The sequence below is a fragment of the Bombyx mori genome, chromosome 3 (assembly GCF_030269925.1).
Source record: "Bombyx mori chromosome 3, ASM3026992v2".
Taxonomy (NCBI): Eukaryota; Metazoa; Arthropoda; class Insecta; order Lepidoptera; family Bombycidae; genus Bombyx; species Bombyx mori.
Window position 1 is genome coordinate 3892054 of NC_085109.1, and position 26416 is coordinate 3918469.

At 38.4% G+C, this 26416-nt stretch overlaps 1 protein-coding gene across 19 annotated transcripts in view; it reads right to left on the reverse strand.

Annotated features, from left to right (window-relative positions):
• LOC101739592 (NAD kinase) overlaps window positions 1-26416 on the reverse strand; it is a 52987-nt gene that overhangs the window by 21206 nt on the left and 5365 nt on the right. For 3 of the 19 annotated variants that reach the window (XM_012690472.4, XM_012690469.4, XM_062675189.1), the window contains exon 1: window positions 16411-17143. The exons of 6 other annotated variants lie outside the window; for them this stretch is intronic. In XM_012690472.4, coding sequence (XP_012545926.1) covers window positions 16411-16610 — 200 coding nt within the window. In that variant the 5' untranslated portion in view covers window positions 16611-17143. Of the gene's footprint in view, window positions 1-5468; window positions 5839-16410; window positions 17144-25609; window positions 25923-26416 lie in introns of those variants that run through there. 10 more of the 19 variants (XM_062675197.1, XM_062675180.1, XM_062675168.1 and 7 more) reach the window with 7 other exon arrangements.

Consider the following 26416-nt stretch of genomic DNA (forward strand, 5'->3'; position numbering starts at 1 on the left):
CCCCGGAGAGTGCCACCTGTCGATGCCCATATCGTGGTTGGAGGCGTCCGTATCGGGTCGGGGTGCAGTTGAAGTACCTCGGCCTCATTCTGGACAGTCGTTGGACCTTCCGTGTTCACTTTCAGAACCTGGTCCCTCGTTTGTTGGGGGTGGCCGGCGCGTTAAGCCGACTTCTTCCCAACATCGGGGGGCCTGACCAGGTGACGCGCCGTCTCTATACGGGGGTGGTGCGGTCAATGGCCTTATACGAGGTGCCCGTGTGGCGTGGCGCGTCCCAGCCCCAGTGTGGTCAGAGCGCGGAGAGCACAATCTCGGCGGTCCGTGCTGGAGTCATCGTCCAGGCGGCTGGTCGATCCTTCGGCTAGTCGTAGGACCGTCGGGGCGATTCATCCGGTTCTTGTGAATTGGGTGAATCGTGACAGAGGACGCCTCACTTTCCGGCTCCCGCAGGTACTTACTGGGCATGGTTGCTTCGGTGAGTTCCTACACCGGATCGGAGCCGAGCCGACGGCAGAGTGCCACCATTGTGGTTGTGACTTGGACACGGCAGAGCATACGCTCGTCTCCTGCCCCGCATGGGAGGGGTGGCGGCGTGGCAAAAATAGGAAACGACTTGTCGTTGCCGAGTGTTCTGGCATCGATGCTCGGTGACGACGAGTCGTGGAAGGCGATGCTCGACTTCTGCGAGTGCACCATCTCGCAAAAGGAGGCGGCGGGGTGCGTGAGGGATGCACAGGCCCACTGCCGTCAAGCGGGGTCCAGAGAGGCGGATCTCGCCCAAGCTCTGGCCCTTTAAGTGTTTCGGGTCTTCCTCACATGTCGGCCTGGGGACCGGCGAAGGGGGCCTAAGAAAACGACGTGCAAGCTGCTCTGCACACGTTTTACGCATGAGCATCCGGGTGATGGAAGGCCGGCTATCCTCAACCCACGCTGGTTCTGACCCAGCGGGGTATTCCGTAGGATAGACCATTCTAACCGGTGCCATCTAGGCGGGCTTCGGACAGCCTGCCGACCGAGAGGGCTGGTGGTCGTGACGCCGACGACCGCCAGTCCGGCATCCCGAGGGGGAGGGTGATGGGAGAGATGTGCTCCGCACTAAACACTTCACTTTCCCCCCTTTGCCTTTTCATGAGCTCTGTCTCATGCGACGTTTGGATGCTGGTTGTTGAGCGACAGGAGGTTTTAGTCGGTTCGATTCCGACATGCCCCGCCTTCCATCCCCAGTGAAGGGCGGAAGACCGGCGATTTCCACCTGACAAAAAAAAAACGTGTGGCACTCGGGAACTGCGGCGTTAAAGCTATTGCATAGCATTTTTTAATGACTATATAATTAGACAATTATAATTTAATATTAAAACAAGAATAAAACAAGACCAGCTATATTAAAACTTAATAAAGGCAAAACCTTAACTGTCCCCTTCACACTCATAAGCTAAACCGCGCGAGAGAGAGATGGGCAGACTTTTCATGATGCGCATGCAGTGTGACGTCACGCCACGCGCTTATTCACAAACACTACACAAGCGCAACGTATGAATGTGTTGAACGCGAGCTACATGGTAGGCGGAGTGAGGGATGTTAGGTTTTTTTCGTTACGGAATTTCATGATTCGGTCGCCGCGCTCAAGGTCCGCGATAAAAGCTATGCAATAGCTTAAAAATGTATGAACTTGTAATAAAATCTCTTTGCCTATACTATTTGTATCTGGCTGGTTTTGGTATCATTAAAAGTTTAAATTCGAAAGAAGATAATTCCAAATTAAAATTAGGAAGATGTGTGATTTTTATTTATTTTTCGTACTGTCAAGGTGAGTGAATCTAATGAAGATATTCGATAGATTTTAAAATTTTACTACAAAAAAGGTAAAAAAGCAAAGCAAGCCGTGAAAAAAAATTGCGATATTTATGGACCTAGTGCAGTGTCTGTGAGAGTAGCACAAATTTGGCTTAAGCGTTTTCAATCCGGAAATGTTGATGTCAAAAATGCACGTCGCTCTGGTCGCCCTATTACGGATAAAATCGATACCATTTTTGAAAAAGTGGGGCAAGATCGGCATATCAGTAATTACGACGTAACTGAAGAACTGGGAATTGACCACAAAATAGTTATGGCGCATTTGAAAAAAACTGAGTACACAAAAAAGCTCATTGAAAGAAACCTAATGAACCGTGTACTCATTTGTGATTCTTTATTACGACGTAATGAAACCGAACCATTTTTGAAGAAGCTGATAACTGGTGACGGAAAGTGGATCACGTATGACAAGAACGTACGAGAAAGGTTGTGGTCAAAGGCCGGTCAGGCTTCACAGACTCTGGCGAAACCCGGGTTAACTCGCAACAAGGTGATGCTGTGTGTGTGGTGGGATTGGAAGGGCATTATACATTATGAGCTGTTACCACCAGGCAGGACTATCGATTCTGAACTCTACTGCGAACAACTGATGAGATTAAAGCAAGAAATTCGGAGAAAGCGGCCGGAATTAATCAACAGAAGGGGTGTGGTTTTTCATCACGATAACGCTAGACCTCACACATCTTTAGCCACTCAGCAAAAATTAAGAGAGCTTGGCTGGGAGGTTTTAATGTATCCACCGTATAGTCCTGACTTTGCACCTTCAGATTTCTACCTGTTTCGGTCTCTTCAGAATTCTTTAGGCAGTGTCAGGTTAACATCACGAGAGGACTGCCAAAACCAATTGTCGCGGTATTTTGATCAGAAGCCCCAAAATTTCTATAGCAATGGGATCATGTTATCAAGTTATCGAACAAAATGGTACCGACATACTTTAGTTAAATGTGAATAAACTATATTAAAAAATGTTGTGAATTTTCTTAAAAAATGCGAAGAAACTTTTTCCCCAACCTATTATTATACAGAAATAAAATAGTAAACAATGTTTACAATAAGTGAGCTGTTTAGGCTTACTATACTACCTAGTCAGGTCATAAATTCTGTCACATGTTTAATGTAAAATAATTGAAACAAGTTTATTCATTATGTAACCATTCATATACCAAAATGAACTTAACAAAACATAGATTCTTATGACACTAAAGTTTATTCAAAATGACCTCCGTGATTTTGAATACAGGCCTTCAATCTGCGCGGCCAGTTGTCTATCGCAGCACGAACGAGGTCCATGTCAATATCGGCGGCTGCCTTAATCAAGGATGTCTTGAGTGACTCCAAATTGGGATGAGGCTTTGAGCACGTCTTTTCCTCCAAGTGTTGCCATATCTTGTAATCTAACGGATTCAAATCTGGACTGGAGTAGGGCCAGTCTTCGTGCCGGATGAAGTCGATTTCACGCGCCGCCAGCCAGTCTTGTGTGCTCTTCGCTCTATGAGCTGGCGCCGAATCTTGTTGGAATACCCAGTGCCCGTTATTGAACATGGTATGAGAAACAGGTTCCACAAGGCTCATCAGGACTGTATTTTGATACACAACTGCATTCGTTTTTACACCTTTCTCACAAAAATGTACCTCTGTTAAGCCCCAATAAGAAACTCCCAACCATACCATGAGCGAGGATGGGAAATGACCTCGTTGGACACGCGGAATACGGTTGCTCGCTTCTTCACTACTGTGTGCGTACACCTTATCATTTTGTTTGTTGTAGCTCTCTTCTACGGTAAAAATTTTTTCATCCGAAAAAAGAATTTCCCGATATTTTTTTCCCGCGTACCGCTTCAACAAAGCGCGGCATCTCTTCAGTCTCAGGTCCATTAGACGAGCATTCAAACGATGTCCTGTTTTTCTTCGATATGCCCGAAGCCCTAAGTCTTCATTTAACACCCTTTTCACCGTGGTTCTGCTTAACCCCATCTGAAGGGCCAACAGTTTCTGCTTACGTTTGGGATTTCTTTGAATTCCACCCTTCACAGCTTTTATCACTGCTGGTGTCCTAACAGACCGAGGGCGACCACTTCTTGACCTGTCATCTACACTAGAGTCTTCATTGTATCGTTTGATGGTACGATAAACGAATCTTTTTGTTATATTCAAATTTTTCAGTATGTTAAAAATTTGAATTGGCGCGTAACCGCAACGATGCAACGCAATAACTGCAACACGGTCTTCTTTAAGCGTCCAATCCATATTTAAAAATGAGTAAAATTCTAAAAGTATACATTTTTATTTTCATGAACAATTCGAAATTCGAATTCAGTAAACTTTTTTGTGGCCAGCATTCTAAAAGAATAGTTTTTACTGTGTGACAATACTTATGACTTGACTAGTTATTTGACATTGGACGGTAATGGGTAAATTGTAAAAAATAATAATTTAAGACAAGTTTTTGAACAATAATTATATACGCATTTCCATTTTATATAAAAATGATGATTCTTACATCAGTAATTTCTTATAAAATGCTAGGAAACTGCTGTAAAATGCCCTTATGTTAAAAACAAGAAAGAAAGTAAAGAAAACCTCCATTTGTGTTAGTTTACGTATGTGTAATATTTTAAAACACTGCATGGTAGTTTTTTTTCTAATGTTTAAAATAATTTCTGGTGCAATGTAATTAAGGTAAAATTGCTCTAATTTTTTAACTATCAGCGATCATGTTCCGCAGAAACTTGTTACAACTTGATTGCGTACGGTGTGTGGGCTATCCTACGAAATCTATGTTAATTAATTTAAATTTTTTATAACATCATACAGGGTAGAAATATAAACTAATTATTCGTTATTGTGTAGGAGGTGAGTTTTAATTTTAGTGAAATTTAAAATACTATAAAGTAAATGAAATTACAAATTTTACAGCGCCCCCCTAACCCACATCAACGCCCCCCATTTTTTCCTGGGCCCCTTAACGCCCCCCTCGAGGTTTCAAACGCCCCCAAGGGGGCGTTATCGCCCACTTTGAGAAAGACTGATCTATAGGTTTAAATATGTACATATATACATAATAAACACCAACAAAATTGTTCATCACACCAATGTTTGTCCAAAGTGGGAATCGATCCCACGACCCTTGGCGCAACAGTCAGAGCCGCTAACAACTGCGCCACCGAGTCACTTAGTGGAAGATCGTAGACTTTGGTCCTGAGATTTCAATTCACGTTTTTTTTTATTTTTTTAAAGGAAATACTTGTTAACATGTAAATTTGAAAGCAGAGTGACTAGTAAGGCACTAGAGCAAGACAATAGTGAAAGTTTGAAAGCTGCAATAGAGATTCAAAATATGTTCACACAAAATTTGTAATGGCGAAGTGAATGTTACAATTGACTATTAAGAATCCAAATTACATCCGAACTATTTCTAAGATTTATCAGTTATTTTAATCGACATAACTATTATGTTTTTGTAAGCCCTAAATTACGAGCCGATATCAATATTAATACGTAAAACCGCAGTTGACATTTGTAACATTAAAAATTTTCCACTAATTAATATTTCCAATGGTATATATTTTTTGTTTTAGTGCGGATATGCAAATCATCGTGGATTTATTACGTACCTTCTGTCCAAGTACTCCTCCTGAGCTCTGACAAGTTCCGTTTTGCCTGACTCATGGGAATACTGCCTTCGCAACATTTTTTTGAACAGAGCCATAACAGCTACACGAATTCACACGGAGCTACCAAAACTAGTTTCGCGAACAAACCGATCATTTTCACATATCAAACGATTGAAACACGAACGATAATTTTTGTCACCATTAATAATAAATACGATTGCGTTTTGGAAATTGGAAAATAAAGGCTTAACCGAAAGATTTCATTGTAAATATATAATGTGTTCTTGAACTGGAAGCTAGTGTGATGATGCGCGGGCAACTGCACAGCGAGTGACCAGGTAGCACGCGCATGGCGAAACCTCCTCTTTCAAAGTGACAGAACTGACCTTGATTTGATGTCAGCGCGCGATAATCGTGACTCTATTATACCTCACCCAAAACCTTTTTTGGTCCACTTTACGCGTTCTTGTGGAATTATTTTTAACAATTTAATACAATTTTAAATTGCGATCTTAGCAACAAATAAAGTTAATAGTATGTGAGGAACTAATTGTATTGTTTATTTATCTAAATATGTGTATAAACTTGAATCGGTATTGTAAAATCTGTGTCGCTTGTGTTCGACATTGACCGATATAGTTGATTTGACCGCAATAAAGCAACCATTATTATTTAAATGATAAACATAAAAAAAACAATTTTGTTTTAAAATGTCATTTTTGATATTTTTTTATTTGCATTTGTGGTTTTTACGCAGGATCACCTTTATAAAAATCATTTGACTGGCCATTAATTTATAAGATTGATTGGATTTGTTTTTTCATATCTCCTTTCTGTGTCGAATATCAAAAACATATTCCTTTAAAATTTATTAATTTCATACTTATCATCATATTTTCAATTTTAAAACGACTAATTCTATTCTAAGATTTATTATCTGGATCGGTAGGTCTGATTTACTTGATCAGTTATTTTATGATAATTGCATGAAATAGCGTGTGTGACTTAATTGGTCGGGGAAAACACATTTCCGTCAAAATTACTAGAACAAGGCTATAGCTATCATAGGTTGTCGTTGCTTTGTCAACATTTAGTATGCCAGCATTGACCGACATATTACGTAGAAATCACGTAATTTGAACAATCATCTTTTTTATTGCACTAACTTTGTTGACGATCTCACAGCTCTGGCGTTAAAAGATTTTCGGAGGCCATGGACATCAAGTACATGCCGCTATCTATCTTAAAATTAGAGTTAGGTACGTATGAGTGTTCCAAAAACCGCATTCCAAATTGACTGACCCAAAGAATTTTAGTGTAATTATTGTCTACAAAGGTCTGTCAATGTTGTCTCAGATAAAATATTTTATTAGATTAGATTATTTACTATATAAATAATACCATTAATATTCTGTGAAATATCAAGATGACGGTTTTAGTCCCTCAAATTTCTGCCCGCGACTTTTGGTACAGTATATACCCTTGTACTTACTTTGAAGTGTGTTCAGAAATGCTCACTGTTGACTGTTTATTGGCAAAGTGGTTAACTGGTGGTAGGACCTCTTGTGAGTCCGCACGGGTAGGTACCACCACCCTGCCTATTTCTGCCGTGAAGCAGTAATGCGTTTCGGTTTGAAGGGTGGGGCAGCCGTTGTAACTATACTTGAGACCTTACAACTTATATCTCAAGGTGGGTGGCGCATTTACGTTGTAGATGTCTATGGGCTCCAGTAACCACTTAACATCAGGTGGGCTGTGAGCTTGTCCACTCATCTAAGCAATAAAAAAAAACATTATTAGTGACATGAATGACGAAATGGTTTATCTATCGGCTGGATTCTCAAATAAAACTTGCAAGTATTATATTATACTACGAAATTTATGCTGTGTATTTCCAGAATTGAAATATTTCCAAGAACCTAAGTTACACATCGAATTGCAATAAGAAAATAGACTAATAAAACTTTGTGTCAAGATCAAAATGATTAAATCACATTTGCACGCAGTTACATAATTAAAGACAGATAAAAAATAACCTCAGAATCATAATCGACAGTAACTTTTAACCCATACCAAAAACAATATTTATTTACTAATAAAAATCTCAAATAAAATTCGATTATTTTTAATGAAAAAACATGATACATTTTAAGTTAATAGTATTTTGTTGTCGGCACTGGTTTGATTATACAACGTTAGCCAGACGGGGTCATAATGGACAGACACTTGGGTAATCCTAATGTCACGGACATGAAAACAAATTCCCATCCACCAAACTAAGGATAGGCCGTCTAAGTCGGAAAAAATAATCTAATAATTCGTTGACATTCCCAGTTGACAGCCCCAAAGATCTTGTTACGTGCGAGAATATTATCCAATTGAACCACACTACCTGGAACACGTCGCCATTTTGATTTTCATATGACGCTTTATCTAACTAGGATATTATCTCAGATACTAACTACTCTTATCACAATACAGTTACCAGGCAAAGGCTCTTGTAGATTATTTAAATGGTCGACATAATATCGAGGGGTGAAAGGCTATGTGATTTAAGTGACATTTCGCTTAATATATTTAAGTGACATTTCGCTTAATATACCACGTTTTTCTTTGTAATTAAAGGTGCTTTTTATTTGGTATTATCATCAACAGTTCGATGTTTTTAATTGAACTTCAATTAATCTTAACTTCAAAACTTCGATTAATCATCATCAAAACCTTTTTTTACATCAATGAAGTCGCAGTAATCATGGCAACCAGTTTCAAAACACACTGGACCTTAGTGAAGTCGGACAATCAATAAAGGTGACATTCAGGACACCGTTACGGTCATGTTACGGTCTTTCGACATTATGACACGTGTGAATGTTTTTATTTTATTATTAACTAGAACAGAAGAGAGACTGGTTTAGATGTGACAGTCGCTCGACACATTAACAATTTAAGCATCTTCATCATCATCATAAATTTCCCCTACTTATTTTTTTTATTACTTAGATGGGTGGACGAGCTCACAGCCCACCTGGTGTTAAGTGGTTACTGGAGCCCATTGACATCTACAACGCAAATTCCGCCACCCACCTTGAGATATGAGTTCTAAGTTCTCAGTATAGTTACAACGGCTGCCCTATCCTTCAAACCGAAACGTGTTACTGCTTCACGGCAGAAATAGGCAGGGTGGTGGTACCTACCCGTGCGGACTCACAAGAGGTTCTACCACCAGTAAAACTTATTTAGCAGTACCTCACTTTACCCAGAATTTGAAGAAAATAGGGTTTAGTGACCATAGTTGAAGGTATAATGCTTAGTAATAGGAATGTTAAAAATATCTAGTTTTGGAAAAAAAAACTGATTATGAATATCTAATCTACGATGCTACAGGACTACCGTTCCATTACGTTTTCAATCCAAAATTTCAAGTTTAACAATATTTTTATTTACTTGAACATATTGAAAGCCTTTTACGTAGTACTTGAAGTCATCAATACCGCAATTAAATAAAACCGTGACTAGCTACAACTATTACGATATAATTACGATATTAATGGCATCGAATAGAGCATGAAACTATATATTTCAATATTTATATTTAAAAAAAATGTGAAATAAATTTTTTATAAAGCGTTAAATATATTTTGTCCGACAAGATTTTGTTCGTAAACAAATTATTCAAAAAACATTCATGTACTTTAAAGTTTCATCTAAACGAAAATAGTCGACTGAAACTCAAAATTAGATGCATAGAATAAAAAACGATATTTTTCTTACTACATATTAGATAATTTATCTTTAAAACGCAGTTCCGACATTCACAATGAATTCGATGTAGGTAAATAAATTGGTGTGCAATAGAACGTTGATCTTGAGGTCCTTTATCAAAGATTATAGATAGAATACAATATAATATGATTTGTAATAAACTATCGCATTTATGATGTTATTGTTTGCATGATATTAGTCTGTGAGAACGAAAAGATTAATAATTTAATAGGAGACTTGGTATCGAATAAGTATTTTACGTATAGGTTGCGTTTATTAGCGAATACTTTGGTAAGGTTTCATTTCTGCTATGGACTTGTTGTGGTGGACAGAATGGTCGTGCCGATTATAGTCTCCTATTTAGTTACAAACTTAATATTTTAATAAAAACTTGTCGGTAGTTATAAATTTACGCATGTTTTTTAATATATTTAAGAAATAATATTTGTCGCGAAAAACTCTCAAGCCCTCGTGAGTAGCTTATCTAATTGTTGGTGCTTTTAAGGTCTTCAAGCGTCATTTGCCGTCCTCGTCGAAGAGTTCGACGTGCGAATTAACCCATAGACGTAACCCACTGAGTTTCTCGGTCGATTTTAGTGGTCTTGATTCCGATCTAGTAGTAGATGCTGCGAAGCACTACTCTTGCCAAGGTCAGTGTCACCTACCGGAAGGTAGGAGTAGTTGGAATAGCCTTTTGGGCTACCAGCAATTAGGTAGGGAAAAGCAAAACCTGATTGAAACATTCTAATTCTTTATGGCACTTCAATAAAGGTTACACGTGCGACGTATGGCGCAAGGAAGGGCGCAAGTGTAGTTTAAAAATCATTCGAAGCGAAACCTGGTAATGCAGTCCGCAATAAAACAATCGAACCGCCAGTCTGCTTCATCGTAAAGTTCAGTTAAAGTGAGACCACCACCCTGCCTATTTCTGCCGTGAAGCAGTAATGCGTTTCGGTTTGAGTAGCAGCCGTTGTAACTATACTTGAGACCTTAGAACTTATATTTCAAGGTGGGTGACGCATTTAAGTCGTAGATATCTATGGGCTCCAGTAACCACTTAACACCAGGTGGGCTGTGAGTTCGTTCACCTATCCAAGCAATATAAAAAAAAAGACGGCCAACAAAAGTTCGGAGGCAATAAAATATTTTTATCTCTAGTAAAGTGAACAAGTATTTAGGGCACGAGCTCTGTGATAAGCTGATATCGATCTACTCTCACTATATATCCAGACGATTTCAAAAACGTACCAAATTTTGCATACAGTTTATCTCTACAGATCTAGATCATTTATTTAAAAACGAACCGCATTTATTTAAATCCCTTAAGAGTCTAATAACATGACTGTGTAACCAATAAAGTGATTGAATGAGAACCAATTGAAAAAACCTTGACCTAAGAAATTGTTAAGAGATGAGCGCCGCTGAAAATTTCTTTCCGTTCAATTTTCTGATAGTTTCGAAAATATCTGTTTGCACGCTTTTCTAGTGCGAATTTGTAATTCAACGAATGTAGCACGCAAAATACTGGTAGGATATTTAATTCATTTGGCAATTTTTCTAAGTAATACGTCAAAATTCCAAGTAGCAAATGGACTGTGTTCTGTTTATAATGAACTCGAAGCTTATTTGCATAATATTTACACTAACGACCGTGCGTGTTACGCGAGAGGGTTCATTGGCGACCGTTACGTTACGTATTATTTACACACAATACAAAACGGGCCTGAGTAGGTAGGTATTGGGGACATTCGGGGACGGAGTTTATGATTACTTCACAACTATTATATTATGTAATCATTTATGTACTTCTCAATTAGTTAGGTACAAATTCGTCTCTATCCCTAAGCTGCTACAATAGAAAGTATTACTAGGTATTAAAAGTTGAAAAATATACGTGCAATAAAACAGTACAAAGGCCGAAAAATCGTGTTTGGAATAATATTATTATCTGTAGTTCCACAAGTTTATTTAAAAGATTCTTAACACTAAAAAACTGTTGATATGGCGAGCGTATGTTGTCCGAGCGAGTCAACAAGTCCCAGTGGAAACACCAAAAGAACGGACTAGAAAGTGCGTAGATAAATTTGTCTGCTCCTAACATCCTACCCGGAAAATCGTGATAAGTACTCGTTAAATTATAGTATGTGCCATGTGGATAGCCCCGTGGACGTTTAAAACAATATTGTGGTTGCCAAATCTAAAGCAAGAAAACACAAGATATGTTAATGGCTTAAGGTTCGCCATTCCACGGAGAGCTACGTCATTTATATAGCAAAAGCTTGGACCGCAAATTAAAATTGCTCCATTTTCAGTTATTGGCATATACGTTTTAGTTTTCGTGGGGAAAACTGCAATTTTTTAAAACGATAATACTGTAAAATGAATGATGAGAACGACTGGAATAGAGTGATTAATAGGAAGCCAGAGAACGTCGGACTTGTGAATGAGATTAGTATGTATGAAGTTAGAGAAGCAGTGAGAAGTATGAAAAGCGGAAAATCGGAAGGACCAGACGGTATACCAGTGGAAGTATGGAAGATACTGGGAGAAGACGGATATAAGTGGCTGACTTTATTCTTCAATAAGCTGCTGCAAGAAGAAGTGATCCCTACGGAATGGAGCATCAGTACGCTGGTGCCCATATACAAAAATAAAGGGGATGTGCAAGACTGTGGCAGCTATCGGGGAATAAAGCTTATGTCTCATAGTATGAAAGTTTGGGAGAAAGTGATAGAAAAGCGATTGCGAGATGAAAGTGAGATCACCCAAAACCAGTTCGGGTTCATGCCTGGTCGCGGGACAACGGACGCCATATTTGCACTCCGCCAAGTGTGCGAAAAACATCGCGACGTGCACAGGAATCTGCATATGGTGTTCGTTGATCTAGAGAAAGCGTACGACCGAGTACCTAGAGCAGTTTTGTGGTGGGCATTGAATGAGAAAGGTATACCTGGTAAGTATGTGAGGTTAATCTGTGCCATGTACAGTCGAGCCAGGACGTATGTACGAACCGCCGCGGGGAATTCCGACGAGTTCAATGTGGCAGTGGGCTTACACCAAGGGTCTGCACTAAGTCCCTATCTCTTCCTGCTTGTGATGGATGCCTTGACATCGGAGATACAGGAAGAGCCCCCTTGGTGTATGCTGTTTGCCGATGACATAGTGCTCGTCGGAGAAAACGGGCTCGAGGTCCAAAACATACTGGAGAAATGGCGATGCAAGTTGGAGAGTGTTGGCCTAAAAATCAGCAGATCGAAAACCGAACATCTGTTCTGTGATTTTGGCGGTCTCTCCAATTTTGCACCCATTTCCCTCGACGGAACACCTTTGCCAGTATGTCAAGACTTCCGCTACCTAGGGTCTGTTATCCAAAGCGACGGTGAACTGGATCGTACTGTCAGGCACAGAATTGACGCAGGATGGATGAAATGGCGGCAGGTCACGGGCACCATATGTGACTCGCACATCCCTCTTCCCCTAAAAGGGAAGATATATAAGACCTTAATAAGGCCTGCCGTCTTGTATGGATCAGCGTGTTGGACAACGAAAGTGGCGGATGAAAGGCGATTGCATGCAGCAGAGATGCGAATGTTGCGATGGATGTGTGGAGTAACGAGAATGGATAGAATACGGAATGAATATGTTAGAGGAAGTCTGAAAGTGGCACCTGTGACTGAGAAGCTGAGGAGTGCACGTTTGGGATGGTATGGACATGTGATGAGACGGAATGAAAATGAGGTTGTTAAGAGAGTGTTAACTATGAATGTGGAAGGATTTAGAGGAAGAGGTAGACCTAAGAAGAAATGGATGGATTGTGTGAAAGACGATATGGGTAGGAGGGGAGTGAGCGAAGAAATGGTATATGATAGAAGAGTATGGAAGGAGAAAACATGTTGCGCCGACCCCAGGTGACTGGGAGAAGGGCAGGATAATGATGAATGATGATAATACTGTAAAACATAAGATCAAAACTAGATGTTTTGACCTTATGTCAAAGTGTATCATAGTATCTACGAGTTTAAAGGACTGTGGTCACTGTCAATTAGGTCGTCGACTCTGATACTAGTTATCAAATATTATTACTTAACATCAGAGATAAATCTTTGGCTTTGGATAACGAAATATAAAAATAATATTTTTGTAAATTGTTCTGGATGCTCTTTGGAGTGAGCAAATACGGAACAATCATCTCCGAGATACAACATGTAACTTACGTTACACAAATTCCGCATCATCAAGTCGAATGAAAGATAACTGTCAATGTAAAGATTCATCATACTTATCGCGACAAAACAAAGCAGGGCCCGGAGTTTTTTTGTTCTAGTAAATGTAAATATGATATCTATCACGTAGGCAAAGATTGCCCTAAGGCATTTTATCATGTTGTTTTTGCACAGATTAGGGTCCTCGTTTTGCATATTTGCGATGCAATGTAATTTAATACGGGTGGTGGGCATCTCGAGAGCCTGCATATTGCGGTATCATTATTCCAGTTATTTCTAGGGTAGAGTGTTGTACTAGAACTCAGACTTAGAATTCATGTCTTAAGATGGGTAGCATTTACTTTGTTCATGTTCACGGCCGTAAGCACGTTTATAAGTAAACCTTTTTTTACGGAACAGGAAGCTTTATCCTTGAGGTTATCGGTACACGTTTACTCGGTACCACAAGTGGGACAACACCTCTTACAAATATTTGCATCATTTTAAATTGAAATGAGTGGACTAAAAGTCCTCATTCGTAACCTTCATCTTTTTGTTCCCAGTGTTATGGTCTAGTGCCGGGGTCAGCTTTCTTACTTAAAATTCTCTATTTTGCCCGGTCATCGGCCTTCTTCTGGGTGAGGTTATTCTCCTTCATATCTGTCATTCATAACCACACTTATTAAATTAGTTTCATCAAATCTTAAATTAGGATGATCATTCTGAGCGCACGGATTTGTGTCGAACACAGAAGCATGTTGATCAAAACTCGGCAGGCACAGTACTAGAACGTCGTCTTCGACCTTGTTGACGTACCGACTCCTCACGTTGCCGGAACTGATCATAGTTTCAATGCATCAGTTGTGCATCACGTTTACTTAACACAATAGCTCTTAAGTTTACGACTCAACACAAAATGGTTCATTGTAGAATAATGACACCTTTTTGTAGATATTGGAATTGTATGGACATGAAATATATGCTTTTTATGGCCCGTTGAGTTTCTCCCTGGATCTTCTCAGTGGGTCGCAATTCCGATTCAGTGGTAGATTCAGCGAAGCACTGCTCTTGCTAGGACTAGTCTACTAGTATAGCAAAGTCTCCAGGCTAAGCCTCGTGAGCTCCCCTACACGTCTGGTGAAGATAGCATAACGCATCGAGGTTACTAGCAATGGGTAGGAAAAAAACGAAAAAAAAAAACCCACAAAAACGCTCAACTAAAACATTGTGGAACAGGGGCAGAAAGTAGAATATTCAGAGAATTATGCAATAAGGCGACTCTGTTTCTTCATATTTAAATAATATGTGCATACATAAATTAAAACAGCTGAGCCAATCAATGACGTTCGTGTTACCGAATTATAAATTTTAATTTATAGCTTATCAATTTCTGTACACTTTATAATGTAATTGGTTGTACAAAAATGTTTTAAATCTCGTACCAGTTCATTGTTAAAAATTGTTTTACACTAAATAATCCAGTAATAGCCGAATATTTTGCCATCTTAATTGAGGGTTTTCGTTAGTATTTTCCCAGAGTTACATTTTAAATAATCTAGTTTAATGCCCGAAATCTATAGGACTTGTTGATAGATGCCAGAAATTCTGTATGAACATTTTGTTCGTATGATTTAAATCCTTAAGAAATGTATAATGCTTTAACTGTGTTTTTTCTCCGTGATTGATTTAGACAATTTCAATCACTTTATTGGGTGCAATTGCTTCATTATCTTTTCAAGTAGGTTCTTTCCATCACTAATATAGTTTATTAGCAATAACTTTTGTTCTAGTTTCATTTTTTCTTCTCTGAATGAATGGAATGTTGTTAAGGTGGCATGTCGGCTGCTGACTCATTGAACATTGATAATGACAGTCTTTAATCGAATTTTTGGGTCACCAATTAGACAGGTTCGTAATTGTTACTGTTGTAATACCATAGATAGGCAGATGAGCAAAGGCAGACCATCTGACACGTGGTAGTCAAATATATAAAATTGAGTATCATACCAATCTATAGACAATCACAATAGCCAAATTAAAAGGATGGACAAAGAAACAAATTAAGGTGAACAGACGAGTTCAGAGTCTACTCATTCTACATTTAAAGTATTAGATTTATCTTATAAATACCTCAACAGTTTAAGATTCAATTGCTTTGGAATAAAGCCTAAATTTGAAATAAACCAGCGAGCATGATGAAGCCACGGGTGCACGAGGCAGTGATCACGAAAAAATATAATTTGGAGGGTTCAGTTTTGTACATACTTTTTTAAATTTCTGCAGCATAAAACAATATTTACTCAGACATTTTAAATTGAAAATCGGTTGATTTCCAATACCATGCTTTATGAGTTTACCTAATAATTTAGGAGTATACTACTAAATTACATGTTATGATAAACTTTATAAAAATGCTCCTAGCATTAGGCCTGTGAGTACTTTCACTGTGAATGATTTAAAACAAACAGTAGGTGTGTATATACATATACTCGTAATACTGGCACATTCCGAAGGCTAACCTACTGTAACGCCTGAGGTGATATCTGGGTTAGGACGGATATGCCTGAGTAGTAGCCCAAATGAAACCATAGAATATCGGTAAATAGAACAGACAATGTACATGAAAAATCGGTACAGAACATTTGTATTTCGCATCTAAAGAGAAAGCTGTTTAAACGTAACTAACGTTAATTAGTCGTTAATAATTTTCAAGTGCTAATAGAAACAGTTCGTGGTACGGCCGTAGTATCATTACATGCCATTTGAAATACACGTTAAACAAGTCCAACTAGGGTTGTTGCTTAAATGAGACTGGAGTGTTCACGGAATCTATTTCGTCAAGTACCAAACCTAATTATATAATTTCCTTAGCAAAAATAGTATAAAGTGATCGCATGGTTTACTTCGATAAGACTATATTTCAAGAAGAATCTTTAAATATTTAGATTAATTAATAACGGCCAAACCAGTACACTTACGGCCAAGTGCCAGACCTTCGTCGCCGGTGCGATTTTTGTTGCGATTCTGGATTTGCGTGCAGCAAAGCCTGCGGAATGAGGCTTTTGGACGGCTTCCGCCTCATCAGTCTATATTCTGGTCGCTCAATCACGCTCTTGCTAAGTTTTAAAGTTGAGAGTTCACTTTCTGAATTGCACCACAATGATTCCATGGACAACATAATTACTCACTGATTGACGACTAGTACATAATTCGAAAAAATTCAATACTATATGAGTTTTCTTTTCGTAATGTACGCACTTCAGTAGTTTAGATTAATTCGCTTATCGTTTCAACATTTTCAGCCATTTCCGAATAAATGAATTTACCGTCAAAATTATTGCGAATATATGTTCATGTTTAAAACTTGTGAGCGACGTTTCGCAACTTCGAGGTTTGGCGGGGAACCTTCTACTTTGGTGAATCGAGGAGCGAATTTGTATTGCAAAATTTCGGACACACGTAGCCGACCCGAGTGGATTATCGAATAAAATTGCAAGGCTAAGCGATAGTCGACACGTTCGTAAATCGTTAAACAAAACGGAAATCTGCGAATAATTACGTGTGAGGCGTTAGTCGCGGATCTGCCGGCTGCCTCCGAACGCGTAGACCGAACGACTGACACAAATAAAGGCTCCCTCCATCGAGCACGGCACCGACGAATGTTCACAAATTGACAACAAAACATGTCTGGTCAAAGTTATCGGAGTGATTACCAGAAACGGCCACAATAATTCTGGTTCGAATCATGAGAAAAATACGTGACGACCTGGGTTTTCTCTTAGATACCAATGAATGCATTTCTATTATTAAATACATGTCTCTGTACGTGTATTAAAGCGTGCGCTACTTTGTTGATAATGCATTTTTCTTATCGCAAGCCGAGTCATGGGAATTTAACTGGGGAATTTCTTTGAACTCGTTTATATTTCATGACCTTTCCTTTCATGTCTTATTTTAACAATTTGTAGTATGATCGAGAACTTGGAACGTTTATTTAATCTATACATAGTTGAAGTAGAAATGTTGGCATTTATTACCTAGTCCAGCCATAAGTTACGATACAAATGCAAATGCATTTTTTAAATGAGTTAATGTAATATTATTAGAATTTATACCTAAGCATTTATTGAAGTCTTAGTAAAAAATAAAAAAATAAATTCTATTCGAAATGGCCACCTTTGGCTTTTATACAGGTCTTTAATCTGTTTGGCTACGAATCTATAGACTTAAGCATTGTTTACAAGCGAAATTTCGGGACTGCTTGCTCCAAAGATTTTTTAAGAGACTCAATGTCGCCGTGTCGTTAGCAGGACAAGTCCTCTAAAACTGACCATAATTTGAAGTCTAAAGGGTTGAGGTCTGGGCTAGATGTGGGCCAGTCTTCAACTCTTATAAAGTCCGGAACGTTGATTTCAAGCCAGGCTTGGGTAGTTCGTGGCTTATGACCCGGTGCGGAATCCTGCTGGAAAGACCAAGGCACCAAGGCATATTTTTGAAAAGTGTATCGCTGAGAGATTTCAACATGACCCAAGACTGTATCTTGATACACTTTGGCTGAAGTGTCGCGCCTTTTTCACAAAAATGTAGGTAAACGGTAGGCAGCGGCTTGGCTAAACGGTAGGCAGCGGCTTGGCTCTGCCCCTGGCATTGCTGACGTCCATGAGCGACGGTAACCACTCACCATCAGGTGGGCCGTATGCTCGTCTGCCTATACGGCAATAAAAAAAAATATAATAATAATGTAGTTTTGCGACTCCTTAATAAGACACGCCCCACAAAACCATCACTCATGCAGGATAATGACCACGTTGTACCTTTCCGACCACTTGAGCAGCTTCTTTAGAACGGTGAGCGTACACTTTATCATTTTGCTTATTGTAGTGTTCTTCAATCGAGAATTTTTTTTCATCGGTAAAGAGGATATTTCTGTGCCTTTCACCTGCCTATCGCGACAGAAGGCGTTTTGATCGATCCACTCTCTTTAATTGTAAAGATTGATTTAGGGCATGTCCTGTATATCGACAGAGTCCTGGCGGGAACCTTAATTTCTCGCGATAAAATTTTTTGCTTCCTAATGGGGTTTCGACGAATTCTGGCTTTAACAGCATTAACAGCCTTTTTAGTTCTAACAGCACGCGGCCGACGGCTTCATACCCAGTTTGTGCACGACGATCACTGCAATCCCATTTTCTTTAACACCAAATTCCATAGTGTAATTTGATAATGAACACGAAAAAATATGTGAAATGGCGCAAAATCGAAAGAGGTTTTTAAAATAATATACGTGTTCCAAATTTAAAATAATTAAAAAGTTAAAAAAAGAAAAGTTTTTATGTAACAGTATTTATGGCCAGACTAGTTAGACTTATGTTATATGTACTTATGTTTATTAATTGTGGTAATAATAAATTAATGATTAACGATTCAAAATATCTTAAATATGAGAAAGCTGTATGCTCGTCTTCCTAAAAGCAGACGTTGACTATTGAGCAATTTTATTTATTGCTTAATTGGTTGGACGAGCTCTCGGCCCAGTTTGTGTGAAATGGTTACCGGAGTCCATAGACATCTAGAACGTAATTATCCCAACCCACTTTGAGACATGAGTTTAAGGTCTTAATTTTTACAGTACAATAGCTACCCAACTCTTCAACCGAAAAGAACCTACCTACCTACCTACCTGCACAGACAAGACGTCTTACCACCAGTAATTACGCAAATTATAATTTTACGGGTTTGATTTTTATTACACGATGCTATTCCCTTACCGTGAACGTCAATCGTGAACATTCGTTAAGTACGTATTTCATTAGAAAAATTGGTACTTGCCTACGATAATCGAACACCGGTGCTCCGCTTGATACGAATGCATCTGGCGTCATATTCTCTGGGCCACGAAAGTTATTTCATTCGTATCATCAAGCCATCTCATCTCACAGATTAGTCACGTGCGATATTGTTCCAGAGATTCAACATCCAAAGACCAACAAATTACTATATCTTGTGATACCCTTAATTAATACGGGAGGGCAATAATAAGATTCCATTGTTCGATTCCTGCACTTTCCGTTCATAATTTAATATATCTCAATAAAAACGAATAGGAAGTGTTTCGTAACAAATGCCTGTGAATGAAATTGCAACTTTTCAAATGTGCAGTGAAAGGTTTGAAGAAATGACTAACCGTCCTTAGACCGGAACGAATTATCACTGTGGCGGCAGATTTAGAAAGGACTTTGGTCATGTTAGACTTTATGGCCTTGATCTTGTCTGCCTAATTAGAGTTCAGTAGATTGTGTGAATATAACCAGTCTTCGATCTTCGACTAACTGTTGTTTTACTGGTGACTCGAAGCTTTGACCAAAGTTTGTCCTTTTTAAGACAAATCAATTAATTTCGGAGGGGTATGAATGGCAATATAGTCACTTCAACGTCTTATTATCTCTCAATAAACTAATTGTCGTGAGGTTTCCGAGGCCCAATATCTGCGAATGAAATATTCATTCGAGAATTACTGGTGGTAGGACCTCTTGTGAGTCCGCACAGGTAGGTACCACCACCCCGCATATTTCTGCCGTGAAACAGTAATGCGTTTCGGTTTGAAGGGTAGGGCAGCCGTTGTAACTATACTGAGACCTTAGAACTTATCTCGAGGTATCGGTGGCGCATTTACGTTGTAGATGTCTATGGGCTCCAGTAACCACTTAACACCAGGTGGGCTGTGAGCTCGTCCACTCGTCTAAGCAAAAAAAAAAAGAATTTAATAATACTGTAGTGATAAATATCGCCAAATTAAATGGGCTCTTACAAACAATAATAATTATATTCGCTATTCGTCTATTGAACAAACAGTTACTTAGAGAAGGAGCTTCAATTTGTAGTACTGTCTATTACGTACAAAATATTGTTTCTTAAATTGTATTTTTCTCGAATCTAGAATGAAAGTCACCGACCCGTCGACAGCGACCTCGAATGGGAGCGTTAATTTCACACGCTACGCTTACTGAAAATTTAATTAAACGTTCCATTGTAATCGATCCTCATAGTCTAACCTTATGAGCTCTAACATTGTGTTGTTTAGTTTCATAATTTACAACAACAAACATTGAGCACATGTCGTTTAAATTTTATTGTTCACGTTCGTTTGTATTCATTGTTTCCGTTAATTTTTTTTAACGATTTAAGACACGTCTAACGTTAGATGCAGAACTACCTCACACTATAAGATAAACAAAAGATTTGTATGTTCTTGAAAAATTAGGAGCATTTTGCCCAATGAAGAATTGCGGAAAGCGGAATTGGTATGGTATTTTTTTTGGGATGATGGGTCCCGCCGTCCTCTCCAGCTTCGCCACGGTAGCTGCTTCACCAAATAGCAAACCCCTGGTTTATTGCCTATAATGCCAATATGACGCTTTTTTTTTTAAATATAAATCACCCATTCACTTGTCTATCTCTCTCTATCTCGAACGATAGAACAACAGTCCGTTAAGCTTCCAATGATGTGCAGGATCTCCAGGGTCGGTTGGTAGAAATGTTATATAAGTAGAATACGCATAGAAGCTTTTGCGCGGATAGGTACCATCACCCTGCCTCTTCTGACTTCTGCCGTGAAGCAGTAATGCGTTTCGGTTTGAAGGGTGGGGTAGCCGTTGTAACTATACTTGAGACCTTAGAACTTATATCTCAAGGTGGGTGGCGCATTTACGTTGTAGATGTCTATGGGCTTCAGTAACCACTTATCAGATGGGACGTGAGCTCGTGCACCGATCTAAGAAAAAAAAAGTACAGGCAAAAACGTGTAATATACGCCCAGACTTAATAGTCAGTGAGAGCTCTTAATTAGATCCGCAATCTATTTCTTTAGTACAGCTTGCTCCGATTTCTAAAATTAAGCGCGTACTGGTCAAATGTCATTGTCCTGTAATCGTCACATTTCTTTTAGGTCACTTTTTATCTGATTGTGAGTCCAGCATTTTACCAATTTCATGGGTACAACAGTTAAGCGACTGTCTATCGCTGAGTACCTATTGGTAGTTTTCCAATTACAGCATAAGAGCGCATTATGCAGCATAATGCTCAACGTTGAATGTTCCAACTACAGCAACGCTTCGCACAATCGAGCACTCTCAAAAGTAATGCTCTCGCGTGATACTCGCAATCGATAACGACTCAGTGACAGAAAATTGACAAGTGTTTTTTCTTTAAGTTGGCATTGATCGAAATTTTGTTTATATTATCGTTAGTAATATTATTGAATGTTGAAAAAAAATGTAAGGCTTTCGTTTCGTCGTAGTTTCTTAGAAATTTCTTCCTATTCGTACACTCTTGACAGAGTGGTCGTGGTCATGCATCAGTCGGATCCTGCGATACCGATGCTCTCGCGATGCGACGCCATGTGGCACGATGTTTCGCAGAGTGAGAGCAAGCATTTATGTTGGAGTGAGTAACAGATTTTATGAGGTCGGTCCATCGTGTTGGAGATCGTCCGCGAGATCTTTTGCCCTCGACTTTCCCTTGCACCACCAACCGCTCAATGGAGTCCTCATTACGAGTGATGTGCCCGAAGAATTTGAGGATTCGTAATTGGACTGTTGACGATAGTCTCTCCTTGATGTTGAGCTCTTTCAGGATCGAAATGTTGGTACGGTGCGCGGTCCACGGAATTCTGAGGAGACGTCTCCAACACCACATTTCTAGTGCGTCGATCTTACGACGGTCTTGCATCCTCAGCGTCCACGTCTCAGCCCCATACAGAAAGATTGGAAAGACCAGGCATCTCATTAACCGAACTTTTGTATTTTTGGTTATTCTGCGGTCTCTCCAAATCTTTGTTAGCCTCTCAACTGAGGATCTTGTCACGGCGCAACGTCTTCGGATCTCATCTTCGCAGCCTCCAGCGTTGGTGATAGTGGAGCCTAGATATACATAGCTATTAACTACCTCGCATCCCGCTATATGTTGAACTTCCGGTTGGTTGATGTTAGCACGATCTACGATCATCATTTTGGTCTTATCACGATTGATCGCAAGTCCAAAATCCAACGCTGTAGTCTCCAGCCGGCGAAGAAGCACCTCGATTTCGTCTCTGGTTGACGCCAAGAGGGTAGTATCATCGGCGTATCTCAAGTTTGATATTTTCCGACCACCAACGGATATTCCTTTATCCCAATCTTCAAGAACTATCCGCATTATATACTCTGTGTATATATTAAATAAAAGAGGAGATAGTATGCAGCCCTGCCTAACGCCTGCCTGTGTGCTGAAGCGTTCGGAGTCAATACTGTCAACACGAACAGCGGCCGTGCGATCTTCGTACAGACGTCTGATGGTGTGTACAAGATGTTGCGGTACACCCATTTCCGTCAGTACCAACCACAGCTTCCACCACTTGACGGTATCAAAAGCCTTTCGGAAATCCACGAAGCACACATATAGGCTAATATTAAATTCTCTGGCCTTTTCTACAATTTGCCGCATTACGAGTAGTTGCTCTCTTGTGCCTCGACCTTTTACAAAACCTGCTTGCTCGGGGGCGATCTCTCGGGACAAGTAACCTTGGAGCCTCGTGTTAATTATGTGCAGCATGACTTTACTGGCGTGGGATTATCTTAGAAATAATCAATGTTAATTAAAACTGTGCTAACTTAGCGCACTCTGCTGATGCATTTGAAAACTAATCCACGTTCCAATTAAGCTTCAGCATAATTCGGCATTGTGCGTCACTGAGTCGCATTATGCTCTGTAATTGGAAAACTACCAATATTTGAGAATCTTCATTTATGAAGGACTTGTCATGGCATTCGAGAAAGATGATGCAGGCTAGTTTAATTCAGAACCGATAAGTACGTGAAAAACCAATATTTTCTCTGAAAATTATGATTATGATCGAGCCCAGTGGTTCGTTTGGCTTTTTCGATTGGTTTTCTTCTATAGAGCAAAACAGAAACTAAATTGCTGATATTTAAGATCCCAGACTAATTTAAGCCGTATTCCATAGGAATTTTGCCGAGGATAGGCAATTCTTACAAGATAAACTGTCTTAGCCTTCGTAATGATTTCGGAACTCTATTCGAAATGTCCCCACTATGAATCATAACGCTCGCAACGCTTGCAGGGATTGAAATTGCGACGCCATAGCTTTCCCCACATCGAAGTAAATGTTCATTGAAGTATATGTACAAATTGACACAATGGAGAAATTACATTGCGGATATAATAAAACGAAAGCTCTCGAATTTGTAATTGCGTCATTTTCAGTGTAAAGTATGTGAATTGTTAGCCTTTTTTATTGCATTTGTAGGCAGAGCATACAGCCCACTCGATGGTGAGCGGTTACAGTCGCTCGTGGACTTTGGCAATACCACGGGCAGAGCTAAGCCGCTGCCTACCGATATTGAGCCTATTTCTGTAAAGGATTGTTCATTTCTTTGCTTAGATGATGGGATAGCTATTAAATGCTTCAATGGGACAGGTAGCTAGCTATGTAGATTATGGTTTTTGTTCTAAGCCCCCCTAGTTCTATCCACTTCACAAGTGTTTCAACCTCGAGCTGTCACCGATATTAGGTCAGTCTCGTTTGCTTTTGCCATAACTACTTCTTCATCATAATTAAAATTACTAATATAGTTTAATCTCGCATTTATTATTTACTTTTTTATTATTATAGAAAATTCCATTGTCATTAGAATATTATACTGACTACTGTTTCAGTTTCCATAAAAAATATTTATTGTCATTTATGTTTCTTTGTACACAAAAACAACTATTATAACAATATAGATTTTCGTTATTCATAGATATGTATGTATACAATTAAAATTATTCAGTCAGTCATCTCTGACCACGAAAACTGTAAAGAATTTGATAAAAAATGCAACATTAATTTTATAAAAGCATATTAATATGACTAATTACCCTATCTCGTTTTAAGCAACTAGGTAGTTTTTCTTTTTAATGCCTGTGTGTATTAGCTCCCCACTTTGCCCTGTTACTGTTCTATTCATGATAAACAAGCCTAAGCGAATTTATAGCATAATTGAAGGGGTAATTAATATTGCAGAATAATTAAACTTAGAAGTGATGATGTTCAAGAATTGCTGGATTCAAATAATCAACTAAGATAACAAATAAATAATCAATTGAGGAACTAATGGAAATGCATAGCGAAAATGAGCCAGTCATTGAACAAACTGATTCATTAGACCCAGTTAAATAAGAAAATCAAATGATGATTGCCTGCCAACTTAACAGAAGCGTTACCAATTTTAGAAATATAGGCTCCAATAAAGCATGTTTCTACTACAACTTGGAGAATAAGAAAGTTACTGACATGCTGTGAAGGATTTTTTTCTAATGACGAATAACTTAACTCATCAGGACAGACAAAACAAATATTATTAGATTATATAAAACCTTCAGACTTCCAAAGAGCATCAGTTTACATTGTTTATTTTCTAAAATTTTACTACACATGTTTCTTCTAAATCATTGTTATCTTTAGACTCCTGTGTCGAACTACGCAAATTTGACATACACTATTATCACTATGTCTGACTAAGGTATTACTGTAATACCATGAGTTTTCATCTTCATAATAAGAGGATCCCAATAAGGTATTATTCTAACAATAGTATCTAATCTAAGGTCTCTAGAAAAAAAAAGTTTTTCAATACTGGCCTTGTTAATTTTATTTTTTATTTTGCTGCTGCACAAATGAGAAGCACCATCTAACAAGCATTGCAATATCTAGCCTTGAAATTCAATTAACAATGCAATTTATTAATGAAGTGAAGTGTCACAGAAAAATGGATCAATGTTAATGTTTTATAAATTGTTGTTAATTTTCTGACTGTAGTTTTTTCCGCATAGTCTAAGTTGATTAACTCTAGTGCACTCTGCGTTGTATTTCCAGTTTCCTACTAACAATAAATTAGTCGGTGAAACAATGTTTATATTTTGTGAGAAATAATAACATAAAAATGACAATGTTGCTTTACATGTATCTGTATTTTAACTAGTTCATTTTAATTTCCGTTTTTACGATTATTTTTAGTTTGTATGTTCTGTGCTAGTACAGTGTTAATCTCTGCAAAAGCTTCTGTAATAAATGAATACATTTTTTATCTTATTATTTAACATACACACGCAATACTCTTATATCAAACTCGACCTTACCTTTCTTCTTCTTCAATAGTTTCCTTACTGGGGCCAGCATGTTTCGAATTGTAATGTTTACATTTGTTATTCATGTTCGTAGCACAATAACGTCTATTTAGGCATTAAAATACAAGTAATGGTCATAATATTTATGACCTGTATAATCATTAAGCGCATTATACATCGTCTTAAACTATTAATTAGAGCAGATCAGTACAAAAATCTCGCAATTATATTTGTTTTCCCTAAATTCATTTCAATGTTGAGGTTATTTTTCCTTTAAATTTTGGCACTAAGAGCGTTTTGTTCTGACGTTGACGTTTTCATTCCTGAATTGTGATAGGTAGGTAGAGGGTGTTTGAAAAATAAAGTTAATCTATGATTGTTCTACTTTCAAGGTTAATTATTATTTTACAAAAAGATTGCTTGGTTTTATTAGGTAAATTTAAAGGAAAGCCAGTTTTTTTCCTGGTAATTCCGAACGAATTAAATGTTTATCGAATTTTACATTTAAACCATTCTAGAAGAAAAAACAGAAGGGATACGTGACTGTGGTATGGTATAGTAGGTATTGTATGAACATTTATGAACATTTACATTCATAGAAATATGTACGGTACTGTTTTACTCTTTATAAAAGATTCTTTAAAATTAATTTAAAATTATTTTTGGATTGTTTTTGATCTGTTAACAACACATTGTGTGAAACACTCATATAAAAAAATTACAATCTGGTTAGTTTTGTTATTAAGAAACTTCTCTTGTATTAATGTCAATAGTGCAGACATATACCGGTTCTACTAAACCGAATTCTATAAAAATTTT